The 11,179-nt window shown below is 40.5% G+C and overlaps 4 gene segments (V, D, J or C); 2 read left to right on the top strand and 2 right to left on the bottom strand.

Moving 5' to 3' along the window:
- The first annotated feature begins 1,769 nt into the window (after positions 1 to 1,769).
- On the top strand, positions 1,770 to 2,351 carry LOC133996781 (immunoglobulin kappa variable 2-28-like). The segment is given in 2 exon segments: positions 1,770 to 1,821; positions 2,038 to 2,351. Coding segments are annotated over 2 exon segments (366 nt in total).
- Positions 2,352 to 4,617: 2,266 nt separating this feature from the next.
- On the bottom strand, positions 4,618 to 5,945 carry LOC133996287 (Ig kappa-b4 chain C region-like; the record flags this gene model as incomplete). The annotated part of the segment is given in 2 exon segments: positions 4,618 to 5,098; positions 5,906 to 5,945. Coding segments are annotated over 2 exon segments (378 nt in total), but the record flags the coding sequence as incomplete, so codon positions are not given.
- A 2,957-nt stretch (positions 5,946 to 8,902) lies between these two features.
- Positions 8,903 to 10,163, bottom strand: LOC133996302 (Ig kappa-b4 chain C region-like; the record flags this gene model as incomplete). The annotated part of the segment is given in 2 exon segments: positions 8,903 to 9,313; positions 10,124 to 10,163. Coding segments are annotated over 2 exon segments (363 nt in total), but the record flags the coding sequence as incomplete, so codon positions are not given.
- Positions 10,164 to 10,664: 501 nt separating this feature from the next.
- LOC133996782 (immunoglobulin kappa variable 4-1-like) lies at positions 10,665 to 11,179 on the top strand. The segment is given in 2 exon segments: positions 10,665 to 10,749; positions 10,836 to 11,179. Coding segments are annotated over 2 exon segments (393 nt in total).

Raw genomic sequence — 11,179 nt, forward strand, 5'->3', positions numbered from 1 at the left:
CACACACACACACACACCTCAGAAAATTGATCTTTAACGTAGTTAGACTCACTGCTGAATGAAAAGTGAGAGAACAAGATCCGATTTTGTTTGAGCTCCTGATGTTTAGTTCAGAACATTCAACAGTCTGAGGAGTTTCCAGAATTACTCTCCAGTAGCTGCTCTATATATTTTAGCAATATCTCAGTCCTGATGTTTGTATATTAAAACCCCAAGAGTGAGATTTAGCTTTTATTACACTGTTACCAAATATTACCATTTATAAATTATAGAAACAGTCTACAACCTCCCGATGACCCAACTCCACTCACCTGGCTCCTGCAGGTTGAAGACAACAAGTCTGTCCAGACAGGATCATCACTCCTCCTCACAATCCCTGACTAAATTACACTTACAAACAGGAAAGTAACTAACCTTTCTATTAAACAAAGCTGACATAAATAAGCACTGAATCCTAACGTGCATCAAAACCCGAAAGTAGTCCACACAAGAAAACTGGAGCTTCCCCACACCAGGCTCACAAAGGAAGCTTAGCAAAAGTTCAGTCAGAAGACTCTAAAACATACAGGCATAACTGGTAACGTCTGCCTCCTTCAAGCATTCTCATCTATAAAGGCCACACTTCAGCCTCAGCCTATAATCCTGTAGCGTTCTGTTTAAATGTGCCTCTCTCCCTTTGCTTCAGTCCTGTCATACAGCTGTTCCTGCGCCCCACCACCTCCCCATCTCCTCCATTCTCTACAGGATCTGCAGTCTATTCCCATCTGCCATCTTCTCTTCAGTCTTATCAGCAATCACCACCACCAGTGTCTGGACTTCATGGGGGATCTACATATATATGTTTAGAGATGATTCCTCATGGAGTTCAAGCGCCAAAGACTTTGTCATTACTAAGATTTTGTTCATTACATATTTACAAAAAAATATCTCTCCTGATTGAAATATATCAACATGAGCTCAGCCCTGATCTTCAGGCAGTCACTGATGGGGGTTATTTATTCACTGTAAGCAGTGGGTCCAGTAAGCAGCTACTATGCAGTTATCCCCAGACAGTCATGGATGTGATGCATAGCATACAGTTCTAACCACTTTCACTGCCACTTTAAGAAGTCACACTGAGACAAACTACCTGCTAGAGCTTGTTACCGAAACCAAGTGGAAAAAACTCCAGTAACATAACAGACACCTCAAACCAAAATGCACAAGAGACAAGTACTTCCCAAATTTAATTTAAACAAAAGAAAACAAAGCTCATGGATGATACCCTCAACCCAGTGGGCAAACTCTTAAGTCAAGACTTTTCCAAAAACCAAATGACTTCAGACAAACTCACAAACCCCCATCATCACAGGAGGTAGCAAAACAGAAGTGGGACAAATGACCACAAATGTCTTATCAAATTCATTGATTTGATCCTGAACATGCCTCCAGATTGTCACAACCTGACCCTCTGTCAGACTTGGATATGATCAAATAATGAAGACTGTTTGGCTTAATTAATTAATTTCATTTTCAGTCAGTATTTAATTGTTGGAGAATACAAGATCAAAACTGAAATTTTTAGTTTCCCAATCTACATGAGGATGATGTAAATGTAGAGTTGTCCCAGCAGTGAGGAGGAAACAGCATGATATGTTGAGGACAGCTACAGTTGACTGACTCTGTGTGTTTGCATATCTGTCCTGCCTCTCTGCTCCCAGCCGTTAAGAGGCCAGTGTTGATCAGTGGCTGTCCAGACCTTTCAGAGCCACTGACACGCCGCCAGCACAATGATGATGTCACTGACTCTACTGCTGGGCACCCTGGGGCTCCTTGTTCAGGGTGAGACTCTCTGCTGAAAACTTGGCTTCAGGATGCAACCAGGTTCACCACAATGATGTTCTGCTGTGATGGAGAAACACTGACACAAGCAGCATTTACCTTCTTCCATCTATTCTCCATGTTAAAGAAATGATACTCTTCTGTTTTCATGTTGATCATCTTTCTCCAAGCTGGATTTGTCTCAATAAACCTTCTCCTCTTTTTCATGTTTTCCAGGTTCATCAGGACAAATCATCCTGACTCAGTCTCCTGGATCTCACTCTGTTGCTCCAGGACAGACTGTCTCCATCAGATGTAAAACCCGTTCAGATGTTTATAACTACCTCCACTGGTACCTTCAGAAATCTGAAGAAGCTCCTAAACTCCTGATTTATACAGCTACAACCCGTCAGTCTGGAGTTTCAGATCGTTTCAGTGGAAGTATGATTACAGCATACACTGACTTCACTCTGACCATCAGTCGAGTTCAGGCTGAAGATTCAGGAGTTTACTACTGTCAGCATAGTAACGGCTTCCCGTTCACACAGTGATACAACGTCGTACAAAAACCTCCCTCAGCTGGAGAGGAACTGATCTGACTCAACAGCTGCACTCAGACCAAAACAACAGAGGTTTGACATAAAAGATATCACTTATTACAGCAATAACTCTATAATTATACTTTTAGTTATTTAAAGTAAGTATAATTTAGAAGATTATTTAGTTGATACAGTGTCAGAACAGGATCACTGTGTTAGAGTGAGTCTCACTCAGAGTCAGAATCAAACACAGCTGAAGAATTTAATGTTTAATCTTCATGAAAAATGTAGTGTCATAAAAGTTAAATCATGATTTATAAGACAGCATTTTCAGGTTTTATCAGTGATGTTTCTTAAATGGTAGAAACACAATTGCACGAGCTTTGTGGTGAGCTGCTCAAAGTTTAATTTGGTATCAAACCACACACCAAGATTTTCTGCAACAGTCTTGATGTTTTTTGAAAGGTCACCAGCAGATGGCAGGATTTGTTCTATCACATGCTGGGACCCGATGACAATGATCTCTGTCTTATCTGAGTTCAGTTGGAGGAAATTGTTTGCCATCCAAATGTTTCAGGTCATTAAGGCAGTCAATAAGAGAACTCAGAGATCCAGGCTCAGAGGGTTTCACAGGTAGGTACAACTGTGTATCATCAGCATAACAATGAGAAGAAACACCATGCTTCTCAATGATCTGTCCAAGAAGGAGCATGTATAATGAGAATAAGTAAATCTTATTATTAAGAGAGTAGATTTTATTATACTTTTTTAATTATAATGACTTAGTTGTATGAAATTATATTAGTCATTATAATTATGTACATTTTGTTCATTTTCTATTGATGTTGAATCTTTTTATACACCACACATCATACAACTACAATACAATACAATATAAGTATTTATTTTGTCCACAGTAAACATGAATTAATCTCTCCATTCAAATGAATTAGCTCAGTTAACTGGCAAAACAGACAGACAGGAATTAGCCAATCGCAACAAAGTAGCTCAGTTTCTGCCTAGCAACAGGTTGCTAAGGGCAGCTAAGGCCCTGCGGTTGCTACGGCGATGTGAGAATCTGCTTGGAAAAGATTCTCAAAATGCCCCAGAATTTGGCTTCTGACAAGGTCCCGAACAATTGCAAACTGTGAGAAAACCGTAACTCCTGTCCAAAAACCGAAAACACTGTGAGAGACACAGAAGCCGGCAGATTCTGAAAGTGTTTATTTTATTCAGATATTCTTTAAAATGAGCGAGTAAGCTCAGTGCGAAGACAGAGTGAGATTATTTTGGGAAAAAAAGACGATTACATTAGGGTCAATGAGGAGCGAGACAGGTATTGCTGCCGGTCTCGGCCCCCCGTTTAAATTTTGTGCAGACCCCGCCTGTCAAAATCAAATTTTATGAATCCCAACACCTATGTCTACATTTTGACAAAAAATTATTTGTCTCCTTTTTACCGTTTGGCCGTGAGCTCGAGTTAAATATAAAAATTAAGGTAATTTTTTACTGCTTCTCGCACTCAAGCTAACTGACGCTTACACTCTAACTTTTAAGAAAAAGTGATTTCCACTCCTCGTTTGACTGCTTATAGTTTGAAAAGCTTACATGTTATATAAAAACAGTTTGGTGTTTTGGAGAGAGCAGAAGTTTTCCTCCGTTTTAAAGTTTGAATCACATTTCTACGTGCAGGTATGAGAGAGCTAGTGACTTCGAAAAAAGATGAAATTGAATGTGTGTTTAACATTGAGCCCCATCTAAAAACAGTATGCTGATGTGTCAATATTTCACAGGTCACAACCAAACATCACATTCATTTTATGTGATTGTATGCTGATGATATTATGCTTTTTATTTCTAAAGCTAAAACAGTTTAACAAGTTCAGATATATTCAGAAGGTTTTACTTTTCTCAGAACGTCAAAACAACAAATTAAATAAAAACATGTTAAAACTGATGTTGAATTTGAATATTTAGAAGAAGCAGATCACCCTCATGTCACTTTAGAAATCTGTAATATGAACTGAAACACGCTCAAGTCTGACAGATGTGTTTTATTGTTTAATTTTCAGCATACTGGTATATAGACAAACAGCAGACAGATGGGAAGGACACCATGTGTTACCCGACTGCCTGGTATGTCCATTTATATTGAGGAGAGATCAGTTTTTGTACATTTAATGGAAACACTGCTATCATTAAGAGAGATTAATATGATCATTATAATAATAAAAAAGCTGCAAATATCATTGATTTGATGAACACGTCTTTATTTATTTTTTTGAAATATTTAAATCAAAAAGCAAGAAACATCATTACTGCAACATTTAAAGAGACAGAGGGAGAAAAAAACAGAGTTGCAGAGATCAGAGTGAGAGCAGTAGCAGAGTAAAACCAGTAGCAGAGTCCCAGTGAGTCAGGTCAGGACTGGGAACACTGGTCTCTCCTCAGTGTCTCTGAGAGTGGAGACTGGGAGCCCTGGGTGGCCTCACAGGTCACAGAGCCCACCTTCCTCCACTGGTCTGCAGTGAGCCTCAGGGTGCTGCTCCAGCTGTAGTGGCCGTCCTGCTGCAGCACCCCGGGGCTCCTGCTCTGCTCCCAGCTGCTGCTGCTGCTGCTGCTGCTGCCGCCGTCCACCTTCCAGGCCAGACTCCAGTCTGAGGGGAAGCCCTTGTTGGCCAGACACGTGAGCGTGGCCTTCCCCTGCTGCAGCTCCTGGCTGGAGGGGGGCAGCACCGTCAGGGTGGGACGGACATCACCTAGGAGACACCAATCACATTAGAGGACAGGGACCACACAGCTGTCAAACACCAGACACTTGGACACCTTTACTGTGTGAGAGTGGATTTTCCCCTTTAAGGAGTTTGTGTCAGATGCTCTTTCTGCTCCACCAGTCACTCACTCACACATTGTTTCACTTCCCTTTAAGAAACCTCTCATGCAGATCAGCACAGAAAGAATCATCGTACAGTTTGACCTGAAATATATCAAACTACACTGCAAATAAAACAACACGATTTCACATCTTTCTCTTCAAAATCATGAAAAATGTTAACAAAGCATTACATTAAAACACTCACTGGAAACATCACCAAACACAGAAGATGAACTGACCACCAGCTGATTTCAAACATCACTTAGCAAACTGTTCAAATGACTTCAAACTACATTTGAAACAATACAGAGATCAGAAATTTGGCACATTTTCAAACACCCATTGTTATCATCACTCTGCTTCATTTCATTTGAACACATTATATTCCAATCAATGGTAAAAAACTCAATCTTAAAGTGAAAAATGATTCTTAGAAAATCACTTTAAAATGCATCTAAATCTTCATCTTTTCTACATGTCAAGTTATTAAATTTCAGTCTGACAGGAATGTGTAAAGAACAGTTTAGTGAAGCTGCTCTGAGTTATCCTCCATGGTAAAGAAGGAGAAATACAACATGAATACTAAAAGTGCCGAAATAGAAATGATATATTTATCTACTGTAAACATTCAAAAGCTTAATTCAAAACACTATTTTACAATATTGTATTTATCATTTGAGCGTAAACTTACTTCCAACATCCAGTCTGGTTCCTCCACCGAACGTGTACCACAGTGATACAAACTCATTGAGCCGTCGTACAAAAACCTCTCACTGTAGAGAGACACGGCTCTCTGACTTTGACACAAACAAACTCACTAAAATTAGACTCTTGTTTGTCACATTTTTAACGTAATTTGACAACTGACAACAACACAGTGATACGCATTTCATATATATGTAATTTTATTTAACGTGTGTTAATTTTTATTGAATTCATAATAAGTGTTTGCGGTAATACATTTAAATATAACAAATTACATTCTGCTGTCAATACACATGAATCCCAAACTACCTTAAAATGATCACTGACACATTATGAATCAATACTCTGATAAGTTGATTGATCCATTGATTAAAAAGCATCATCAGAGTAATCCAAGTCCCTGTTGGAGTCAGTCAGAGCATTTCCATAGAGAGCCACTTTGCATCAGCAGCACCATGCTCCAGTGCTCTGGGAGAGTTTATAGTCCTGAGAGTTGAACACTGGATGACTGACAGCTGTCCTTCATGACAACAGAAGCCACAGAAATCCTCCTCATCAAAAACATGACTTTGATCTCCGTCCTCATCTGGACTCTCCTCTGCTGCTGCTTCACAGGTAAAGTCCAGAGAATCAAACTCCTCTCCTCTATGAACATCCGTCCCTCTGAAATGAAGCCCACAAAACCATGATGCTGCTTTATGTTTTTGTCTCTGTATCCTCAGAGTCCAGAGGCCAGATCACAGTGACTCAGTCTGCAGCAGTGAGATCTGAACTGGGACGATCTGCAACCATCAACTGTAAGACCAGTCAGAGAGTTTATGGTGGGGACCGCTTAGCCTGGTACCAACAGAAAACTGGAGAAGTTCCTAAACTTCTCATTTACTATGCTACCAGTCGACAATCAGGGATTCCAGATCGTTTTTCAGGCAGTGGATCAAACTCTGACTTCACTCTGACCATCAGTGGAGTTCAGGCTGAAGATGCAGCAGTTTATTACTGTCAGAGTGTACACTATCCTAACAGTCAGTTTGTGTTCACACAGTGAAAAAGCGTCGTACAAAAACCTCCCTCAGTCAGACTGAACCGAAACTGAACTGACTGCTGCAGCTGGAAGCTACTGCAGAGACTGATACAGTTCACTGAACACACACACACACACACACACACACACACACACACACACACACACACACACACACACACACACACACACACACACACACACACACACACACACACTAGTAATAAATATGAATCGATAGTTGATAATAATCACAATATCTTTGTTCTCACAGTGGAACAAACACAACTTTGTACTGATGACCTGAAACAAACTGAAGGAAACTGTTTAGTAACATTGAAGTCAATGAAAAAAAGGTAAAACATGTATTTGTTCCTTCATTAAAGAACATTGTGATATGAAGTGATGCAAGATAAGGTTCCTTAAAGCTTGAAATACACTTCAGAGCAGTAACAACGCTGCTGAAGAGAACGTTTATTTTGGCAGTAGTGGATCTGTTGATGAGGATAATAGAAAATCCAGTATCCAGCCCACCAGGCCCGGGTCAAGGCTGAATTTGCTCAGTCATTTCTCAGGTAGCAGGTGGGGTTGGATGGTATTAAATGCTGATGAGAAATCAACAAAGAGTAACCTAGCATGATTCCCACTCTTTTCAAGATGTTTATAGAGAATAATTAGTAGGGTTACTGTGGCATCTTGCACTCCCCTCTTGGCCCTATAGGCAAACTGATGGGGTCTAAAAGGGGTTCCACTTAGCCAAAAGCTCTACTTTAATACGTTTCTCAACAGATTTAGCAACAAGGGATGTCAGGGCAACAGGTCTCAGGTCATTAAGGGTTTTGGGGTGACTGACCTTATTAACAGGCACTATTACAGACTGCTTCCATAACAGCGGCACTGTCTGCAGGAAGAGTGACAGAATTGGGCCTAATTGTTCTGCACACACTTTCATTGTGCGGCCACTAATATTGTCTGGGCCAGGGCTTTTCTTGGGTCGGCAGTTACTAAAACACCTAATGACACTCTGCTCATTAAAGCAAGGGATAAATGGAGGAGATGCCAGAAGACTCTTCTTGAGTTCAGAATGTTTGTCGCTGAAATCATGTGAATCCCATCAGGATAGCCGACTCCTTTCATGAACCTTGCCCCCAGCAATGGTCTTCATACTGTCCCAAGCTGAGCCCAGGTTGTTCATCCTGAGCTGTGATTCTAATTTGTCTTTATATTTAATTTTACCTGCCCTAATTTCTCTTTTAATGTCCTTCTGAAGGTTGTGCAACACCTGCAAGTTACCTGCCTTAAAAGCTATTTTCTTTTTATACAGAAGACTCTTAAGGGACTTAGAGACCCATGGTTTACTATTTGGATATACCTTAAAAACCTTAGTTGGAACAACAGTGTCCTCACAGTATGAGACCCAGCTACTAATAACATCAGTCAGTTCATCAATATCAGAGCAAGAGTCCTTAAACATGTTCCAGTCTGTGGAATCCAGGAAGCTCTGAAGATACAAGCAAGCCTCCTCTGACCAGTCTTTAGCATACAGTCAGTACCTTACCCCTCTTAAGGGCAGTGGACTATGAGGGGATGAGGTGCACACAGATGTGATCTGAAGAGCCAAGAGGTGGGAGGGCGATGGATTTGAATGCATTTTTTACTGAGCAGTAGCACATGTCTAGTGTTTTACTGCGTCTAGTGGGGCACTTTACATACTATTAATTATTTAATAAAACTATTAATTCTGATTAATTCTGTGACCCCGAGACAAACAAAGTCCATTTAATTGATCTTCTGTAAATAATAAAAAAGGGACTTATGATGTAAGTTATTATTGTAATAAGATGCATTGAGACAAATGATTTGATTAATATGTCTTTATTGTTTTAACATACAGAGAATATCAGAATTACTGCAAGCCAAAAAATAACACACTTGATAAATGTGATGATTGTGAAGAGAGAAATAGACAGAAAGAGACAGAGAGAGTTAAAGACATCAGAGTGAGAGCAGTAGCAGAGTAAAACCAGTAGCAGAGTCCCAGTGAGTCAGGTCAGGACTGGGAACACTGGTCTCTCCTCAGTGTCTCTGAGAGTGGAGACTGGGAGCCCTGGGTGGCCTCACAGGTCACAGAGCCCACCTTCCTCCACTGGTCTGCAGTGAGCCTCAGGGTGCTGCTCCAGCTGTAGTGGCCGTCCTGCTGCAGCACCCCGGGGCTCCTGCTCTGCTCCCAGCTGCTGCTGCTGCCGTCCACCTTCCAGGCCAGACTCCAGTCTGAGGGGAAGCCCTTGTTGGCCAGACACGTGAGCGTGGCCTTCCCCTGCTGCAGCTCCTGGCTGGAGGGGGGCAGCACCGTCAGGGTGGGACGGACATCACCTAGGAGACACCAATCACATTAGAGGACAGGGACCACACAGCTGTCAAACACCAGACACTTGGACACCTTTACTGTGTGAGAGTGGATTTTCCCCTTTAAGGAGTTTGTGTCAGATGCTTTTTCTGCTCCACCAGTCACTCACTCACACATTGTTTCACTTCCCTTTAAGAAACCTCTCATGCAGATCAGCACAGAAAGAATCATCGTACAGTTTGACCTGAAATATATCAAACTACACTGCAAATAAAACAACAAGATTTCATAACTTTCTCATAAAAATCATCAAAAATGTTAACAAAGCATTACATTACAACTCTCACTGGAAACATCACCAAACACAGAAGATGAACTGACCACCAGCTGATTTCAAACATCACTTAGCAAACTGTTCAAATGACTTCAAACTACATTTGAAACAATACAGAGATCAGAAATTTGGCACATTTTCAAACACCCATTGTTATCATCACTCTGCTTCATTTCATTTGAACACATTATATTCCAATCAATGGTAAAAAAAAACTGAATCTTAAAGTGAAAAATGCTTCTTAGAAAATCACTTTAAAATGCATCTAAATCTTCATCGTTTCTACATGTCAAGTTATTAAATTTCAGTCTGACAGGAATGTGTAAAGAACAGTTTAGTGAAGCTGCTCTGAGTTATCCTCCATGGTAAAGAAGGAGAAATACAACATGAATACTAAAAGTGCCGAAATAAAAATGATATATTTATCTACTGTAAGCATTCAAAAGCTTAATTCAAAACACTATTTTACAATATTGTATTTATCATTTGAGCAGAAACTTACTTCCAACATCCAGTCTGGTTCCTCCACCGAACGTGTACCACAGTGATACAAACTCATTGAGCCGTCGTACAAAAACCTCTCACTGTAGAGAGACACGGCTCTCTGACTTTGACACAAACAAACTCACTAAAATTAGACTCTTGTTTGTCACATTTTTAACGTAATTTGACAACTGACAACAACACAGTGATACGCATTTCATATATATGTAATTTTATTTAACATATGTTCATTTTTATTGAATTCATATTAAGTGTTTGTGGTAATACATTTAAATATAACAAATGACATTCTGCTGTCAATACACATGAATCCCAAACCACCTTAAAATGATCACTGACACATTATGAATCAATACTCTGATAAGTTGATTGATCCATTGATTAAACAGCATCATCAGAGTAATCCAAGTCCCTGTTGGAGCCAGTCAGAGCATTTCCATAGAGAGCCACTTTGCATCAGCAGCACCATGCTCCAGTGCTCTGGGAGAGTTTATAGTCTTGAGAGTTGAACACTGGATGACTGACAGCTGTCCTTCATGACAACAGAAGCCACAGAAATCCTCCTCATCAAAAACATGACTTTGATCTCCGTCCTCATCTGGACTCTCCTCTGCTTCATTCAGGGTGAGGAAAGTCATTTTTCTGTCATTTGGAGTGTAGCTGAGTTTCACCTCACCATCTCATGTCCAGTGTTTCTTCTCTCTCTTCAGGGTCTGTTGGACAAAATGTTGTTCTGACTCAGCCAGCAGCCAAATCAGTGCAGCTCGGTCAAACTGCCTCTATTGACTGTAAAGTTAATAGACAAGTTTCTCACTACTCTGGTTCACAATACTATCTGGCCTGGTACCAACAGAAAACTGGAGAAGCTCCTAAACTTCTGATCTACAGAACATCAGACAGATTTTCAGGAATCTCCTCCAAATTCACTGGAAGTGGAGCAGGGAATGGAGTTGACTTCACTCTGACCATCAGTGGAGTTCAGGCTGAAGATGCAGCAGTTTATTACTGTCAGAGTCGTCATACTATCAACAGTCAGGGTGTGTTCACACAGTGA

The sequence above is a fragment of the Scomber scombrus genome, chromosome 16 (genome assembly GCF_963691925.1).
Source record: "Scomber scombrus chromosome 16, fScoSco1.1, whole genome shotgun sequence".
In the NCBI taxonomy this organism is placed as follows: Eukaryota; Metazoa; Chordata; class Actinopteri; order Scombriformes; family Scombridae; genus Scomber; species Scomber scombrus.